Source organism: Protopterus annectens, chromosome 14.part0, assembly GCF_019279795.1.
Source record: "Protopterus annectens isolate FY-2018-M chromosome 14.part0, PAN1.0, whole genome shotgun sequence".
NCBI lineage: Eukaryota > Metazoa > Chordata > Ceratodontiformes > Protopteridae > Protopterus > Protopterus annectens.
Window position 1 is genome coordinate 125,383,467 of NC_056748.1, and position 20,763 is coordinate 125,404,229.

General features: G+C 42.3%; 1 protein-coding gene across 3 annotated transcripts in view; it reads left to right on the plus strand.

The window, feature by feature from the left end:
- The window catches only part of LOC122788887 (nebulin related anchoring protein), a 503,978-nt gene that overhangs the window by 156,605 nt on the left and 326,610 nt on the right, over positions 1-20,763 (plus strand). For all 3 annotated transcript variants that reach the window (XM_044055831.1, XM_044055830.1, XM_044055833.1), the window contains exon 8: positions 10,250-10,357. In XM_044055831.1, the coding sequence (XP_043911766.1) occupies positions 10,250-10,357 (108 nt within the window). The remainder of the gene's footprint in view (positions 1-10,249; positions 10,358-20,763) is intronic.

Consider the following 20,763-nt stretch of genomic DNA (forward strand, 5'->3'; position numbering starts at 1 on the left):
GCAAAAAAAATGTATTATCATCCCTTTCAGTAAGAGCAATGTTCCTGATAACTACCACATCAATAGGAGCACCCTAAGTATGCACTCAGTGGTGAGAGACCTGGGCACACGTTGACAGCAATCTTACCTTTGATCATCATGTCTCCACGGTGGTAAGGAGGGCATTCTATATTGCTCATCTCATAAGGGCATTGCCTCCAGAAAAAAAAGAAGTTATAACTTCCCTGTACTCTTCCCTCAGGGGCCAATAATTGAGTACAGCTCCCCTTTTGGTATGTACCTTTCTACACACCTATAGCAATTGGAGAAACAACAAGGATTCCTCACAAGGAAGATTCAAGATCTTCATCATCTGTCCTATGTGGATTATCTGAAATCACTGTCACTTTATTCTGTTTCATACAGACTACTCAGAGATGATCTCTGCCTTGCATATAAGGCAATCTCTGGCCCTGCTTTATTGGAAATGCTGCATATCTGCAAAATGAAATGGTACATAGGTTACTTCCTCAAAAGACCATAACCTGGTAAGTGACATTAATAAAACCTGCTGGAGGAAAAGATTTGTCTCCCAGAGGTTACCACACCTTTGGAGCAGACTTCCTCTTCATGTCAAACAGAGCACCTGATTGGCCCTCTTCTAACGCATTATGTACGATTGGATAGGTAACCATAAATTCACCCTGGGGTTTCCACCTGTATCCCTCTTGGACAAGGGTATTAGGTGCTGATCATGGAAATAAGGGTAGAACTTGGCTAGACTTGTTAAGGGCCCTAGGGCTATTAACCTAGTAACTCCTTATGATCCTATGATAAAGTGTAAGTGCTATAGTGTATACATGGAAAGGTAACATTTTTATTAACCATTGATCGGCTATATCAGGCTGGCACAGAGGTGCAATGCCTTCTGTGCAGAGTCTGCAGGTTCTCTATTTATTTGTGTGGGTTTTCTCTGGGAAGTACAATTTTCTCCCACATACCAAAGACATGCAGTAGGTGGATTGGTCGCTCTAAAGTGGCTATAGTGTGAGTGTATGTGTGTGGTTGTGTTATGGAAGAAACAAGGCAGGGCTAGCCACCCAGCGCTGTTAACAATGGATTCATTTGCAATACAGGCTGTTTCTCACTTATAATCTTTCTTTTTCATTGTTGCTGGAATTGTATATGGTAACAAATAAGCTGAAAGTTGATAACTGCACACAATATGGCCTTTATTCAATACATGCTTTAGTCGTAACAAGTGCAGTGTTTTCAACTCTTAAATATAGTTTTAAATCTCCCTCTTGAAAGTCATTCTAAATCCCTTCCTTCACATTATTCAGAAATTCAGAACTGTATACACTGTCGACAAACCTTTCCCTCTATTTTGATAATTCTAAATACATAAATGCTTCATCAGAAGTATTCATGATTACACTCCTGAACTATTCATTACAAGCATTTTTGGTTAGGCACATGGTCTTTTACAATTTCCATGCTTGCTGTGAAGCCCTTAGGTCAGGATTCAGAGACATGATGCATAGTCTGCAGTTCAGCTTTACATGAGAAGTGGCTACTAACAGGTGTGTTGTGATTCACACTCAAAGCTAGTACTACAGAGCAGAAAACAAAATGAGTGCGAATATAAATATGCAAATAGCCATAACATGCAAATTAAGATGTATAGTGCTTCTTCAGCAGCATTTACTGTCCACACATGCTGCTGCCTTACAGTTAGAAGTATTATAAGGTGGTATGAGGCTTTACCAAAAATGGTACAGGGTAGCACATTACATACCATTAGCTAACTGGCCAGAAGCTGAAGGACTGTTTTTCATGGCCAGAGATATTACAGTGGCAATATCTAGTCCAGCGGTATGGGCCCTGACAAGTGCACAGTGACAAAGCAGTGTCATGCACTTCTCTACATACAGCACATACCTCTCAAGTGTCCAGAGTTTTGCAGAATGTTCAGATTTTTCCTTCATATTTTCTGTCTGTTCCTCATAAAATTTGTCAGTTTACTGAGAAATCATTGGGGAATGAAGTGACAAAATAATGACATACAATTGAATTTCAAACTTCATATCCTTCAGAAAATGTATGCTACCCCAAAAACTGTTATTCTTGCATCTTTGTATGTTTATAAGAGCAATATTTAAAATCTGGCCCTATTTTTGAACTTTTGTCCCCCACCCATTATTTTAGGCTTTGTCCAGATTTATTGAAATATGAGGTTGAGAGGTATGATACAGAATGCATGGGGGGTGTTGAATAGTACTCAGTCATCTTCATATCTGTATATCTGTAGATGTCAAGGGATACAATGACACATAGCTGTCAAGACAAGGTGGATGGGGAAGCACATTTCTGGAGGTGGAAATAGGCTATATCCCCTGGTGGGAGGTGTTTAGAGTCATAGACAGTGACCTACTGTGAATGGGGGGTACACCAATGTAAGCATGAGCTAAGACCACTGCACTGGTTTGATATTGCAGGACTAGAGTTTCCCCTTTACAGGGGTGATGTGATACCCCAAGAATATGACCTGCATGGAGTCCACTGTAAAGTGTTATGTCCTTATAGACTAAGCATTCATTGGCACCCACAACATGGATTTATAGAGTGTGTTACTCTAGCTGTCACAGTTACAGACTGTGATCCCTTGTGCTGACCTCCTGTTGTAACCAAAAGTGTATATACCCACCCATGCAATGAACAACACTGCTGAACAGGGCAAGGATGGCAGCATTTGTGATTCTCTGCATGGAGTTGGATATGATAGTGGTTTGGGTGCCACCATAGATCTCATGAGATGTACTATCACATCATCTTGGATTCCATGGCCTTTGCTGAATGTACTATTAAGAAAAACACTTATCACTACTTCTTTTATGCTTATCACATGAAAGTTCATTGTATTTTAGTAAGTTTCTTAACAGATAAACATTTTTTCTTCATCCCTTTATTCATTAATTTGCTCATTCATGCTCTATCCCACTTGAGGTTATGGAGAGTTGGGGCTTGTCCCACCAGTTAGTGGGCATAAAATCAAGATCAAGTGCAGTGTGGGACACCAGTACATTTAGGGATGCATGGACTCACATATTCATACAGGTAAATAACATGCTCACCAGTTCACCCACTGTCATGTCTTTAAGGTATGAGAGGAAAATTATACCTCCCATTCAACACCAATTAAGTCATGGGCAAGACATGCAAACTACAAGTGGAACAGATCCCAGACAGGAATCAGGGTGGAGGATCAAACACTGCAAGGCAGCAGTGCCAGAAACCAGACTGGGGATCAAATACTGCAAGGTAGTAGTGCCAGGAACCAGACTGGGGGATCAAACACTGCAAGGCAGCAGTGCCAGGAACCAGACTGGGGGATCAAACACTGTATGCAGCAGTGCCAGGAACCAGACTGGGGGATCAAACACTGTATGCATCAGTGCCAGAAACCAGACTGGGGGATCAAACACTGCAAGGCAGCAGTGCCAGGAACCAGACTGGGGAATCAAACACTGCAAGGCAGCAGTTCCAGGAACAAGACCGGGGGATCAAACACTGCAAGGCAGCAGTGCCAGGAACAAGACTGGGGGATCAAACACTGCAAGGCAGCAGTGCCAGGAATCAGACTGGGGGGAATAAACACTGTATGCAGCAGTGCCAGGAACCAGACTGGGGGATCAAACACTGCAAGCCAGCAGTGCCAGGAACCAGACTGGGGGATCAAATACTGCAAGGCAGCAGTGCCAGGAACCAAACTGTGAGATCAAACACTGTATGCAGCAGTGCAGGAACAAAACTAGGGGATGAAACACTGCAAGGCAGCAGTGACAGGAACCAGACTGGGGGATCAAACACTGCAAAGCAGTAGTGACAGGAACCAGACTGGGAGAACAAACACTGTATGCAGCAGTGCCAGGAACCAGACTGGGGGATCAAACACTGCAAGGCAGCATTGCCAGGAACCAGATTGGGGGATCAAACACTGCAAGGCAGCAGTGCCAGGAACCAAACTGAGGGATCAAACACTGTATGCAGCAGTGCCAGGAACCAGACTGAGGGATCAAACACTGCAAGGCAGCAGTGCCAGGAACCAGACTGGGGGATCAAACACTGTATGCAGCATGCCAGGAACCAGACTGGGGGATCAAACACTGCAAGGCAGCAGTGCCAGGAACCAGACTGGGGGATCAAACACTGTATGCAGCAGTGCCAGGAACCAGACTGGGGGATCAAACACTGTATGCAGCAGTGTCAGGACCCAGGCTGGGGGATGAAACACTGCAAGGTATCAGTGCCAGGAATCAGGGTGGAGGATCAAACACTGCAAGGCAGCAGTGCCAGGAACCACACTGGGGAATCAAACACTGTATGCAGCAGTGCCAGGAACCAGACTGGGGGATCAAACACTGCAAGGCAGCAGTGCCAGGAATCAAACTGAGGTATCAAACACTGCAAGGCAGCAGTGCCAGGAACCAGACTGGGAGATCAAACACTGTATGCAGCAGTGCCTGGAACCAGACTAGGGGATCAAACGCTATATGCAGCAGTGCCATGAACCAGGCTGGGGGATAAAACACTGCAAGGTAGCAATACCAGGAACCAGACTGGGGGATCAAACACTTCAAGGCAGCAGTGCCAGGAATCAGGGTGGAGGATCAAACACTGCAAGGCAGCAGTGCCAGGAACCAGACTGGGGGATCAAACACTGCAAGGCAGCAGTGCCAGGAACCAGGCTGGGGGAATCAAACACTGCAAGGCAGCAGTGCCAGGAACCAGACTGTTGGATCAACCACTGCAAGGCAGCAGTGCCAGGATCCAGACTGGGGGATCAAACACTGCAAGGCAGTAGTGCCAGGAACCAGACTGGGGGATCAAACACTGTAAAGCAGCAGTGCCAAGAACCAGACTGGGGGATCAAACATTGCAAGACAGCAGTGGTAACAGCTCCGAATCTGCGCTACCCCAACATTGCTAAAACACATAAATTTGCAATGCACTTGAACTATAATACTACTGGATATATATTTCATTAAAGTCAGTTCATGTGTGTCAACATGACACTGTCATTTTATAACCACATTTAAAAAGTCTGTTTTGTTATCACATTCACTTTCAACCCTATTTTACCAACTTTAAATCACACACAACTAAATCTCTTGTTTTGCTCAGCACAAAGATTTTAATTGCTTACTTGCTGCCCACAATGACAGTTTTATGCTCTGTTTTCATTTATCTACCTTTTGAATGTAGACCAGTACTACATGGATGAGCCAGACACATTGCTGTTTGCTGTATTTTTACGGTAAGTGTTCTTTCATAGTCTAGCATTAATAACATACACAGAGACAGGAGTTGCTGTGCATTGATTATTTAATCACAGACACCTGCTACATGAATGGTATCCCCACCCAGTATGCACGTACACCACTGCATGTGACTAGAAGAACAGAAGCTGCAAAACAATTGGGTGTTTATGCAGCCTCAATGTTATGTCAGTAATAACCATTTCCTACATGTTTCTGCATAACCCTGTTAAGTTATCTTGCATTATTCATGCATTTATAATGCAAATAAATGCTGATTCTTAATGTTGCCTTACAAGGTAGGGAACGATATTCAGAGAAGTCCGTAACGTGCCATTTATAAACTGATATTTGATCAGAAAAGGCTGTTTGATGTGGCCTGTTTAAAATTCAGCAATGCATTTGACACAGTGCTGCATAAAATGTAGCCAGTGAGGAAAGAAAATGGTCTGTGATAGTACCATTCTTGTCAGTGTGTTAATAAGGCACTTAAGGGAAAGCCCAAAAGGAGACGTTTACCCTTTTGGTGGTGATACCAAGATAAAGAACAGGGTAGATACCAAAGAATATGTATGGAGAATGATAAGAAATTTCTCAGGGTTGTAGGAATTATCTAAAGCATGGCAGCTTAAATTCAGTGCAAACAAATGTTTCTAGGAACAAACACATTTAAAAGGAATGCATAACTGGGGAAGTAGTAGCAACATGAAAAGTGGAAAGGACCATTACGTCAGACCCAGAAAAAGATGCCAATCAAAGCAAGCAGATTCCTTCCATGGATATCAGTTTAAGTAAATGGAACTCTGCGATGTATGTGATATGGCTTGCTCAATTTAGATATTTGATAGGATTACATCTAGAATAGTGTGTGCAGTTCTACAGACATCATCAGCATAATGGCATAAACAGGATAGGGGAATTTCAGATGTGAATAACAAAATGTTATACAGTCTTCACTAGTTATTGATAATAGTTAGTGACTGATAAACAAATATGCAGAATAGTAGAGGAAATTAAGATGGAAAATGAGCAGTTTGGATTCAGATCAGGATGCAGCACAACCAATCAGATGTTTGCAGTGAGACAGATATTTGAGAAGAAGCTGGAAATGAGGAAAGAGTCCAACTAAGCATTCTTTGACTGGAGAAGGCATATGACAAAGTACCAAGGAAGCTGATTTGGGCAGTCTTGCAATGTGGTTCGAAGTCCCAAAAACATTGGTAGAACTAGTGCAAGCTAAGTACGAGAACCCAATGACTCAAGTCCAAACAGTGTTCGGTCTAACAGAGAGTTCCCACTGGGAGTGGGTGTGGATCAGGGTTCAGCTCTGAGGCCACTACTGTTCATACTAATTATGGACTACATTAGCAAACTTGTCAGATGGGACATGTCAACAAAGTTGCTCTATGCAGATGATGTGACATTATAGGCAGACTTTGAGAAAGAACTTCAGCAATGGGTAGGGAATGGAATGCAAATGTAAAGGCACATGCGATGAAACAGAGTACAGATCCTTCTGTACGTCTCCAAAGCCAACTTCATGCTACTCAAGTCAGAAGTGACAAACTTCATGACACCCATGCAGACGGGAACTGAAAGTTCAACTGCTGAATCCTACACTAAGGCACTGTACAAGCACATCCACTCATGCATGAATCGTGCCATCCCAAATAGAACCAAGATGCTCTCATCCAAAAAAAGGAAGCCAATCTGGTGGTCCCCTGCCATAAACAAACTTTACAACAAAAGGAAGAAACTGTTGCAGAAAAGAGGAAAATCCCAGGATGCAAAAAACTCCCTTACCAGCCTCAGTAAGAAACTGAGATCCCTCATAAAATCCTCCAAAGCTAGTTACGAAAATAAAATTGCCAAAGATTCCAAAGACAACCACAAGGCATTCTATAACTGTGTCAAGAAACTAAATGGCAATGCTCAGATCTGCTCTGAGCTAAAACAGAATGGCATTAAATATACTGATCCGAAGGATATTGCCAATATCCTGGCAGATCGATTCAGTGCCAACTTCACCCCCCTCTCACCCTCTAAATGGCCCAGCTCAATACCGGAAGATTGCCAAATTCCGGTAATAACGGCCACACAGGTAAAAAACGCACTCTCCAAAGCTAAGAATACATCATCCATGGGACCAGATGACATCCCGGGCTGTGTACTACATGAACTACAATATGAACTGGCACCTCACCTAAGTGTCATGTTTAATCATAGCCTCACCTCAGGTTTCGTGCCCACTGAGTGGCGCAGAGCTACAGTTATCCCACTCCACAAGGAGGGGATCCACCTTGGATCCCGGAAACTACCATCCCATCAGTCTGACAAGCCTTATCTGCAAGGCTATGGAGCGTATTATCATGGAACTTATAAACAAAGACATTGGCAACCTTCAAACACTGGACCCCACCCAGTTTGGGTTCATGAAGGGCTGATCTTGTCTCCTGAACCTGATTGACTTTTTCAAATCAGTCTCCAGAGCCATGGACAAGGGTAAGGTGGTCCACACAGCCTATCTAGACCTTGCCAAGGCCGTTGACACCATCCCCTACTCTGGAATCATAGATAAACTTACTAAGCTGGGCATTAATCCCTACGTCACCCAATGGGTTGCTAACTGGCTTACTGATAGAACCCACACTGTAAAAGTAGCCGACTCCAAATCCAGCTCCAGACAAGTGACAAGTGGAGTACCTCAGGGTTCAGTCCTAGGACCGCTCTTGTTTGGCATCTACTTCTCTGAAGTACAGGCCAACACTAAGGGACTCTGGCTAACAAAGTTTGCAGATGACTGAAAACTGGGAGCCATTACTGAATCCCCAAATGATGTGGATACTCTACAAAAGGGCCTTACAGAAACAGATGCTTGGTTGCAGAGCCATGGGCTCAAGCTCAATGCCAAGAAATGTATAGTTATCCCCTTTGGGAAAAAACATGTATCCATGAATCACCATATAGGTGGCAGTACACTAAACACTGAAAGTATGATAAGAGACTTAGGGACACAGGTGGACAGTGGTCTCACCTTCGATAACCAGATTGCTACAACAGTCAAGAAATCCTTCTATGTGGCACACCTCATCACTAAGGGCTTTTCATCCAGAAAAAAGGAGGTCATTGTCCCACTGTACTCATCCCTCATTAGACCCATTATAGAATACAACGCGTTTGATATGTACCTCTCAAGACATCTGCAACAACTGGAAAGGCCGCAGAAATACCTCACTAAAAGAATCACAGGCCTAAAGCAGATGCCCTACGCTGACCGCCTTAAAAAACTCCAGCTATGCTCTGTCGCATATCGTCTACTCAGAGGCGATCTCTGCTTAACATACAAGGCCATGTCAAACCCAGACCTGTTGGACATGCTACACTTAAAGAAATCCCAATCCCTCAGAGCCACACACTCCAGGGATCTAAACCTTGTCATCACAATAAACAAAACATGCTGGAGGGATAGGTTCCTACCCAGAAACTCCCCAGACTCTGGAATAGATTGCCCATACATGTCAAGCAGAGTGCCTCTTTGGCCCTCTTCAAAAGGAACCTTGACGATTGGATGGGAGAAAGGAAATTTACCCCGGGGATCACGTCAGTCGCCCTGCTAGACAGGGTTCCAGGGAAGAAATAGCCAGGGAATTGTTATGGCTAGGCTTGTATAGGCCCTAGGGCTGATAGCCTAGTACCAACCTATGAACCTATGAACCTATGATAAGATGGCTGTAATGGCAGCAAATGGGAGAAATCAGAAAAAGCTGAAAATTGTAATAGAAGGAAAACTAGTGGAACAGATTAACAGCTTCAAGTATATGGGAGGAGTGGTTGAGGAGAAGAGAAGCCTGAATGAGGAGGTCAAAGCTAGAATTAGTGGGACTGAAGTCAACTGGCACAAAGTGTCAGAGGTACTGTATGACAGAAGAATGCCAAATAAGCTTAAACGTTAGGTGCACAAAACAGTGGTGCAATCAGTACTACTGTATGGTGCAGAAACCTGTGCAGTATAGGCAGAGCAGTTGAGGAAGCTAGAGGTGATCGAGATGAAGTGCCTGAGATGGGTGGTAGGATGCACACTGTGGGACAGATGAAAGCATGAAGACATAACAACAGAAGCCAAGGTAGCTCCAATTGCAGAAAACATTAAAGAAAACATATTATGGTGGTTTGAGCACATGTGCAGGAAAGCAGAAGACAATCTGTTGAAGACTATTTGTGACAGACTGGAAAAAGGCAAGAGGAAACAAGAGCATCTAGCAAAGAGATGTATAGATTGTGTGAGTGAAGACCTGTGAAAGTTAAGCATGACTGTCGATGAAGGTAGGAGACTGGCATTGAACAGGAAGATGGCAACTAGTGACACGACACCCTTACCCCATGTAGAAAATTGGAAAAAGGGAGTTGATGATGATGATGACAGTATTAACTAGAAGCCACGATATAAACATTAAAAAAAAACTTAATATGACACTTTTCAATAAGGAACCAGACAAAGACATAAGCAGATACTTTAAAGCATCTCAAGGGAATCTGTATATTCCAGGTGGGTATCATAGTTCAAAGAGTGACGTAAGATTATAAGAATGCAGAATCTGAATTGTCATGTGAACAGTTAAGGAGAGATGTAAATAAATATTGTTTGACTGAAAGGGTTGTGGATAATTGGGAACATTTTCCTCACTGTGACAAAGAGAGTGACTGAATTTAATGCATGGCCAGGTATACTGCCCTCCTTACCCTGGGTTAGGGTGGGTGAATAAGCTGTTATAAAAGTAGAATGATCACCTTATTTAGTAAATAATGACAGGACAGTGGACCATGTAGCACTAACCTCCTATTAGAATCAGTCTACCTTTAAGGATGTAAGAGTTCCTTTATTAGCAGTATACTTACTGTAAGTTGTGATACCATGCCTCCATTTTTCTGATGAAGATTATACTGTTTTACAGATCCGGTACATGCAAGAGTATGAGGAACAAAAAGGTAAAGGCAGCTTCCCAGCCTTGATCACACCTGGTTATCAGATTGCCAAGAAAGCCAGTGAATTAGCCAGCAATGTAAGTATGAAGAAATAGAACATATATATTATCATGCTATATCTATTATCATGCTATATCTATTATCATGCTATATCTATTATCATGCTATATCTATTATCATGCTTTATCTATTGTCCTGTTATATCCAGCTTGAAGTGCATGGCAGGTCTCTTTTCTTATATTTGTTTAGACTAATTAAACTGTGTGGATATTATCAGACTACCAAGTGCTGTTTATTTGTTTTATATTTAATTTTGTTTACTGTGTGAGTCCCATTTCGCATTGCCTATTTTCAGGGGACACCTTAAATGTATTCATACTGACTAGGGTTAATTTGGATAGACAGATAGGGTGATTGCAAGATATGTACTAAGACTAGTGCGGAGAAAACGAAATAAATAAACAGATAAATGAATTCCAGATCTGACATTGCTTGTTCGGTATATAATCTTCAGAGTTTTCATACCTTTAACAATAGCTATGTCTGCGTTGTTACGGGACTTACTATGAAGAAGATTACAAATCAAGTGAAGACATCTGCATCCTTGCAAATACGCTGGAGTGCAAATTGCATCAGATAGTGTCATATTGCACTTAGCTGAAGGTCTGAATTTTAACCATGTACTTGTGCGGTAGCATTGTCGCCTCACAGAAAGATGTTGTCACGTTCGATTCTCAGCTAGAACGTCTTCTGTGTGGAGGCATGCGTGAATGGGCATGCCTTCATTGAAGGTTGTGCGTCAGGGCTGGTAACTCGGCATGTAAAAATCCACTACCAAACATTAGTGGACCGGAGTCCCGCTGTGGTGACCCCTAACCGGGATAAGCCAAAAGACACACACACACACACACACACACACACACACACACACACACTTTTAGGCATTGTCCTCCCCACGGTCGAGTGGCGTTCGAAAGACATGCGTGAATGGGTGTGCTTTTGTTGAAGGTTGGGCGTCGGGCTGGCACCTCGGCACCGTAAAAATCAACTACCAATCATTAGCGGACCAGAGTTCTGCTGTGGCGACCACTAACCGGGAAAAGCTGAAAGAAGAACGACAACTTTTAGGCATGATATTTTTTCATTTGAGTCCATTTTCAGTTTCAGTGCTAGAACCTTCATTGAAACTTTCTTACCGCTTCAAGTGAATACACATGTTTTGCTTTTCAGCAGCCACAGAGCAAAGATTTCACTTGTACATGTAAAGATGGGAGGGGTTGTTTTGTTATGTTCTTTGCCAAACATTTTAAATGTTCATTTTAAATATTGAAGCTTGATAGTTTTCAAATTTTGTCTTTATGTGTGACACAAATATTGTGAGCTCAGATAAGTTAAACTCACAAGAATGTGATATGTAGTTTGAAAATATTGAAATACTTCAGAGCAGCTGTAATAGCAGCTAACAGGACTTTTAGTCAGTCAAGTCTCAACATTCCCACCTAATAAATAAATTGCAGAATGCTGAAGGCATGAACTAACTCCTTTCATCCAGCTGCAGTGAATTCATTTTGTACCACTTCTGTCTTCTCTTCTCCTCTCCTCTCTTACGGAGTTCTAATAAAGAAGCATGACAACTCTTCTGTGCCACACCTCAGGGATAAAGTCAGTGGCTAAACTCAGATTGAATGTTGTAGGAGTGTATCCACCAATGCAAGATTAATGTTCTTCAGTAGGCAGCCTGGTATGCTATCAGGTCCCACTGAAAATGTATTTTTTTTGTGTTGACAGGTGGTTTGAGGTCCTTAGGTATATGAGGGATTTCATAGGTTCAGAGGTTCAAAGGAGGTCACTAGGTTAATGGTCTTAAAACCTTTACAAGCCTAGCCATGCTATATCCATGTTCCATGACTGACCTTGGCTAGATGGTCATTAATCACAGAGTGACTGCCCCATCCATGAGGGACACAGGTGCCACCCTCTACAAATGTCTCAGGGGTAAAATTTGCACTGAATTTGTTTGCTAAAACATTTGCAATATCCAGTGGATCAGAGTTGATAGTACCATTTTAAATAAGTTCAGACTATGGTTGGGTGTTGTTTTGTAGCTTCCTGATGTAAGTAAATAAAGATTTATAATTATTCCTAGCTTTGGATGCCAGCCTTAGTTCATGTGAAGCCTTAGTTCTCCCAATAATATTTTTCAGTTACCTGGATAACACTTTGATGTTGACCTTGATTGTTGACTGTTTTGTTTTACTATATATTCTAATGAACTTTTTCCTCTTACTGCATTGTTTATTCATTTATGTGGACAACCAGGGTGGTTTACTCTTTCCCTTACCTTTTGTTTAGTTTTCGTATGGACTGACAGATTTATCCAGTTTTCTGTGTGAGTATAGAATTTGTGTAAGTACTAGCTACGTCAATATTTTGGTGGCCCACTTATACTTGAACGTCACAGAATTGTTCATTTGAGGCATTCTAATGTAGTAATAGTTCCACTGATTAAGGGATTTTGAAAGAGAACGTTACCAGTCTATGTTCAGACTTGACTGTGGAACGGTATGTCAGTGGGATAGTCCATAGAGATGCCATATTTGTAAAGAACAGATCAAGAACGTTTTGTCCTCGAGTCGGCTTTTTGACTCTTTGATGCAAGGAATTTTTCTTTACAAAATGGAGGGATTTTTGGACATAACTTACATTTTAGGTACAGGTCTCCCAGTTTGTCAATGTACAGGTCTCCCAGTTTGTCAATCGAGTTGCTGGCTACTGAGATTTGTCTGCATACATCAACTGGACATAAGCTGATTTAAGTATATTTTCTGCACTTATTTAAGATTTGAGTGAGTAAATATTGTGTGTCTTGGATTTAGTAAATATTGTGTGTGTCTCTGAATCTCTGCAGTAGTTGTTAGACTGCTTTGAAATTCCTTTGTTAAGTGTTAATTAGCTTGGGGTTTCTGCTAACATTAAAATCTGTGTTGGTTACATTTCTAGTAATCATTTTAAATCGAGTTGCTGGCTACTGAGATTTGTCTGCATACATCAACTGGACATAAGCTGATTTAAGTATATTTTCTGCACTTATTTAAGATTTGAGTGAGTAAATATTGTGTGTCTTGGATTTAGTAAATATTGTGTGTGTCTCTGAATCTCTGCAGTAGTTGTTAGACTGCTTTGAAATTCCTTTAAGTGTTAATTAGCTTGGGGGTTTCTGCTAACATTAAAATCTGTGTTGGTTACATTTCTAGTAATCATTTTAAATCGAGTTGCTGGCTACTGAGATTTGTCTGCATACATCAACTGGACATAAGCTGATTTAAGTATATTTTCTGCACTTTTTGTGGTTTTATAACTTGCACTGTGATTCCTCATATCTAGCTTTGTTGAAACTGTCTTCCCCACCCCCCTCCCTGTTCTTGGTTGTAGTTTAAATTTGGTGGCTTTTGCAGTGCCCGCCCCACTGTAGATTTGATCTAGGACACCCCCCAGTCCCATCTCTTTACCGCATTCTACCTAATAAACCCTTTCTGCACTTGCTTTTAGTCCTTTTTAATTTAATTACATTTTTTCAAACTGTGTGTGGACTAATATTGCTACATACTCAAGTGTGCCAGCTTGCACTGCATGTGAATTGTTTTTACTACTGTTTTTGCTACTTTTCTGAAAAAAAAAATTATCTGCTTCTACTGTATTTGTGTTTCTTCCTACTTTATTTTGCTTTTGCGTCATCTTAAAAGTACTCAGTTGTATTTATTACTTCTTGGTGTAACTCATTCTAAGCCTTTTAGTTTAAGCACTTGGGCTTCAGACCAGTTGTTTTACATTAAGAAGGTTTGTGGTCTGCACTGTAGTGGCAGGACAAGTAGCTTACATCCTTCTAAGTTGGGAACTGCTGATTGAGGGCTCAGTGTCAGTTATTCTAAAAGTGTATTAATTCTGGTTTAAGCACTTGGGCTTCAGGCCAGTTATTTTACATTAAAAGGGTTCATGGTCTGCACTCTTGTGGGAGGAGAGGCTGGACTCTGCCCTTCTGAGCTGGGAATTTCTGGTTAAAGGCTTATAGTGCCTGCATATTTGAGCTGCTTCTTACTGAAATTGGTACACCTTGTTTGCTGTAGCGTAGACTAGATCCAGGCCTGCTGAATCTAGCTTTGTTTGTATAACTTGAGCACTAATCCAGGCATTCTTCAAAGTATTCAATTGTATTTATTACTGCTTGGTAGTAACTTGATTAAAGTGTAGCTATCATTCTAAGTCTTTTGGATTAAGCACTTGGGCTTCAGACCAGTTGTTTTACATTAGGAAGGTTTGTGGCCTGCACTGTGGTGGCAGGACAGGTAGCTTACATCCTTCTAAGTTGGGAACTGCTGACTGAGGGCTCAGTGTCTGTTATTCTAAAAGTGTATTAGTTCTGGTTTAAGCACTTGGGCTTCAGGCCAGTTATTTTACATTAAGAAGGTTCGTGGTCTGCACTCTTGTGGGAGGAGAGGCTCGACTCTGCCCTTCTGAGCTGGGAATTTCTGGTTAAAGGCTTATAGTGCCTGCATATTTCAACTGTTTCTTACTGAAATTGGTACACCTTGTTTGCTGTAGCATAGACTAGATCCAGGCCTGCTGAATCTAGCTTTGTTTGTATGCTTGTTGTTTGCTTGCTTGTTATTTCCCTGAAACACTAATACCACCTAAAACGCGGCTTTTCAGTGCTTCTGTGGATCCCTAGTGATATCTGCATTGCTTACTGTACTTATTTCCTTGTTTCTCTTAAAAGAAAGTTACTGTTTGTAGTTTTTGCATTTAAGTTACCTGTAACACATTGCATTTAAGTTACCTGGCACTTGCTCACTAAAGCAATTATATAAGTCAGCACTAAAAAATTAAAAGCACTACACCCTTACAAACTCCCCTTGAGTACCTTGTTCCCCATTGGCCCTTTTTTTCAATTATAAAGGAATTCCCAATACTATTCTAGCATGTCCAAAGGTCGGTTGTCAATCTCCTCTCCGGTCCAGCTGGTGAATCTGGGAATCTTGAGGCAATGTTACAACTGCCTCATGTACACAGACAACCCTCTCCTCCTCCCAACAAATTCCAACACATGTGAGAGATGCATCCATATAGCCAAACTGGAGGCTAAGCTCTCTCAACTCAGTACTGGCGTAACCAGTCAGGAGGAGAAGGAAACCACACTCACTACAATTCCAGTCTCACATAGACCTACCACGACAGCAAACCAAATACATAAACACACAAAAACATACTCGGAGGCTTTAAATAAAAATCTGCCTAAGCAGCAGAGACCTCCAAAGCAGACACCCAAGCAACCGCTACCCCAAAACAAAACACGTGCAACACATAGCTCACAAAGCCAGTGTGCCAAACAGTCACAGCCCTTAAGGCTAAACAACACATCTGATATACTTGTAATAGGTGTCTCTATCGTCAGGCACACTGACGTCCCGCTCACCAGGCTGAACAAGGAGAAGGTCACGGTGAGCTGCCTGTCGGGAGCTAGGATCCACCACATAACACAAGCACTCAGGTCACTCCAAGGCAAGTACAAATATGACTCAGTCATTGTCCATGCTGGTGTGAATGACCTGAGACATACCTCCCTGGACTACATGAAAAGAGACATAGAGGAGCTCTCTGAGCATGTGGCCCAGGCCGGTATGACCCTGACCTTGAGTAGCATCTTACCCTCACCAAGAATGATGCCACAATATGAAGACAAGATGATCAATTTCAACAATTGGCTTAAGTATTGGTGTCATTCAAAGAGGATCCAATGCCTGTCAGCCTGGGATGACATGCTCAACAAGCCACGATACTTCGCTAGGGACGGCTTGCACCTGTCACCCCTGGGCTTTTGGATATTGGCAAAGGCTCTTGCTACCCTCATATTGCCTTTTTTAGGCAAGGCTCAAAAGACAAACCCACCTCCATAGGTATCACAAGGGATAAGAAACTAAGAGTGATGTTACTCAACGCCAGAAGTCTAAACCTCAAGATGCATGCACTCGAAACTCTCCTTAGCATGGAGAACATCGATATCTGTGCAGTAACAGAAACCTGGTTCAAGGCTCCCAAGAGCACCCCAGCACTACCAGGTTATACCTCATACCATGCTTTTCGGCCCCAAAACTTGGACCGGCGTATCAATATTCGTCAAAGATACCCACACCTCCAGGTTGGTTGCACAGCACGAAGCATCAGAGACTATCCATGTGCAACTAACAGTGGGTAAAACTGCCTTCCAGTTTATAGCCTGCTACAGACCACCCTCCCAAACCCAGGAATCCCACTCGGCCTTCCTGAGAACACTGGAAAATATGAAGGTCTCTCCAAACACCATTATATTGGGCAACTTCAACTACCCAAACATAGACTGGGAGCGTTACTCTAGTTCCAACACCCTAGCCCAAAGGTTCCTAGAATTTATAAACTCAAATGCTATGGAACAACTTGTTACCACTCCCACAAGAGGGGAAAACATACTGGACCTGATCACCACCAACATGGGGACTCTATGCTCCAGACCAGAAGTGTATCCCTCACTGGTAAGATCAGACCATAAACTAATCTCACTGGATATTCACATCCCGACCCCACACCCTGCCCAGAAAACCACAGTGAAAAACTTCTCTAAAGCAAATTTCACACTCCTCAAAACCGGGGTGGAATCCTTCAAAGCCCCCAGGCCTGTGGAAAATATGGCCCAGACCGCAGAATCCTTTATAAACGGATTCTATGAACACCTTCAGGAATGCATGGATCATGCGATCCCAAATAAAACCAAGACCCAATCCTCCAAAGGCAGACGTCCTGTCTGGTGGACCCCAGCCATAAACAAACTATACAACAGAAGGAGGAAGCTACTAAATGATAGAGCAAAATCCCAAAAAGGGAAGGCATCTCTGATCAGTATTAGCAAAAAACTACGGGCACTCATAAAATCGTCTAAGGCCAGCTTCGAGAGAAAAATTGCACAGGACACTAAGGATAATCACAAGGCTTTCTTTAGTTATGTTAGGAACCTGGGTGGTAATTCCCAGATATGCTCAGAATTAGTCCAAAATGACAAAAAATACACCAAACCCACAGACATTGCCAACATCCTAGCTGACAGGTTCAGCGCAAACTTCTCCCACTCCTCCCCACCAAAAGGGCAAATATCTATCCCAGCAGAGTGCTGCCCCCCTAACATCTCAGATGCTCAGGTAAGAGCCGCCCTCTCCAAAGCAAAAAGCACAGCATCAATGGGACCAGATGGTGTCCCGGGCTGCGTCCTACATGAACTCCAAGAAGAGCTAAACCCAAACATAAAACTACTGTTCAGTCTCAGCCTTACTACAGGATATGTACCCAAAGAGTGGCGTACAGCAACAGTGGTCCCTCTCCACAAAGGTGGTGCCTCAACGGATCTTGGAAACTATCGCCTCATAAGCCTGACTAGCTTGGTCTGCAAAGCTATGGAAAGGATCATCATGGACCTTATAAATAAAGATACTGGGGACCTACAGACACTGGATCCTACCTAGTTTGGCTTTGTTAAGGGCAGATCCTGCCTCTTAAACCTGGTTGATTTCTTTGAAACAGTCACCAAGGCCATTGATGAGGGGAAGGTGGTCCACACAGCCTACCTGGACTTCGCAAAAGCCTTTGATACAATACCCCACTCGGGCATTATAGATAAGCTCACCAGCTTAAATATAAACCCCTATGGGTTGCAAACTGGCTCAAGGACAGAAGCCACATGGTTAGAATTGCTGCAGCCATGTCAGACTCCAAACCAGTTAAAAGTGGCGTCCCACAAGGCTCAGTCCTGGGACGTTTCTTGTTCGGTATATATTTCTCGGAGGTACAGGCCAACACGGAAGGACTGTGGCTGACTAAGTTCGCAGATGACTGCAAACTGGGCACCATAATTGTCTCTCCAGCCGACACAAGCATCCTCCAAAAGGGCCTCATAGAAACAGACAACTGGTGCCAGAGCCATGGCCTCAAGCTAAATGCCAAAAAGTGTATAGTCATCCCCTTTGGCAAAAACAAAGTGCCCACAAATTACCACATAGGTGGTAATCCATTAAGTACAGAAGAAGTAATTAGGGACCTGGGGACCCAAGTTGATAGCAGTCTCTCATTTGACAACCACGTGGCCAAAGTGGTTAGAAAAACATTTTATATAGCCCACCTAATCATGAAGGGATTCACATCTAGATCAGGGAGGTCATCGTGCCTCTTTACTCATCCCTCATCAGGCCCATAATTGAGTACAATGCCCCTTTTGGGATGTACCTTACCAGACACCTGCAGCAACTGGAAAGACCCCAAAAGTACCTCACCAAGAGGATCAAAGGGCTCAAACAGATGCCATATGCTGCCCGGTTAAAGAAACTCCAGCTCTACTCAGTGGCATACCACCTGTTCAGAGGCGATCTGTGCCTGACATATAAAGCCATGTCCAACCCAGAATTAATGGACATGCTGCACCTCAGAAAATCCAAATCCCATCAAGCTATGTGCTCGAGAGACTTGAGCCTCAGCACTGAAATAAATAGGACATGCTCGAGGGACAGATTCATAACCCAGAGGCTCCCTTCACTCTGGAATAAAATCCCAGGCCAGGTTAGGCAGAGTCCCTCATTGACTCTCTTCAAGAGGAATCTTGATGAGTGGATGGGAGATCGTAGGCTTACCCCGGGTATCACTTATGTGTCACTGTTAGACAGAGGCACAGTATACTAACCTCAAAAAAGGGCATAGCAAAATTAATTTAAAATGGGTGGTGAAAGCCAAACACATTCTGGCTAGGCTTATAAATGCCCTAGGGCAGATAGCCTAGTATGAACCTAGGAACCTATGAACATATGAACAGTTAAAGTCTCCCAGAATTATGGAGTTTTTGTATATATGGAGGTTATCCAATATGTTCAAGATATGGGTAAGTTTTGGAGGTCATCAAGGGGATATTGTGGCATGGTATGATCTAATGGTTTTATTTATAATGAGATGAATCCCACTAAGTTCAGTTTGTGGGTCTAGAGGTGTTTAACAAATATGGATGCTCCACCAAAGGTTTCATTATGCCTAAAGGCATGGCAGGCACAGAGCCCTGGTATAGAGGGCGTGTGTTTTGCACTTTTAAACCAGGGTTCAATAATAATACCCACTCGAATGTATTCCAGTTGAAGGAGGGCTTTGTTTTCAGGCAGTTTGTTACTTAGACTAAACAAAAAAGCATACCAGGGCAAGCAAATAAAGATTGGTTAAACACAAATCAAATAATCCAAGTAAAAGAGTAACCAGTCAACACAGCAGAACTGAATGAAGTCACGGTTCCAAAATGTAATAAAATAATGTAAAAAATGTTATGTAGACACCTAACACCTCATCGATATAGCTGAGTGCTCTTCTTGTTAACACGTTTTAGTTCGGTAGGTCCATTAGCTGGACCCTGCCTTTAAAAAGCCACTATGGGAGCACCAAATTATTTAACAACATGCAGAAGTTCTGGAATGAGAGGATGCACACATTCATTTTTCTTGGTCCTTTCTTTATCTTTTACCACAGACAATAAAATGGTCCCATGCTGTTTGTGAGCATATAGTGATTATGGGCCATGATTTAGTTTAATTTCCTGGAACTTTGTAAGCTCATTTTTCTAATTACTTGAACCTTGCTTGCCAGAGTTAAATTGACAGATAATGTGGTTGCTGACCACTGATTGCAATGACTGGTAAAGACCTGAAATAGAATGAGCAATGTTTCCCTGAGGTTGAAGGACAACAGCAAGAGGCCAGTCAAATTTGAAGAACAATCACTCTTTCTAGAAGTTGCAACAACTTTGGAGTAAGAACGTATAAGTGAATGGAATATTTTTTTTAAGGTTTGCATATTTGCAAGAATTTGGCCTAGAGCCAAATGTACTCAGAGAATTTTTTTTTGTGCAGAAAATGTAACACAGTAGGCCCTTGCACAAGAAAAGGTAGCTGTATCTATGGGTAATATAATATTATGGATCACAATTTAGAAATATGTGTTCATTGTAAACAATTTACAGTTCAATGCATCCACACATGCTATGTTAGATGAAGATTCTAAAATGTAGGTAGCAACAACTATTCATAAAGATTTGTTCAGAAGTAACATGTTACCTTTTGCAGAGTCATGCAATGTCGACTGTATTTATGGTTGTAAAAAATATTGACCATATGGCTGATGTACAAAAACGTATCTGGCATCACTGAGTTGCAGGATAAGTAGCCACATTACTCAGCATTGCATGGTGAGGTGTCAGCCATACTCAGTGATATTTGGGATTTATTACAATTCTACAATATATGTGTTCATAGATTCATTGTTTTATACTACGCAATTGTCCCAGTAGACCATTAGGAACCTAGCAGCTGAAATTCCCATGACATGTTGTCTCTATCTATAAGGGGTTGTCATTGCAGTATCAACTCTATACATCTGA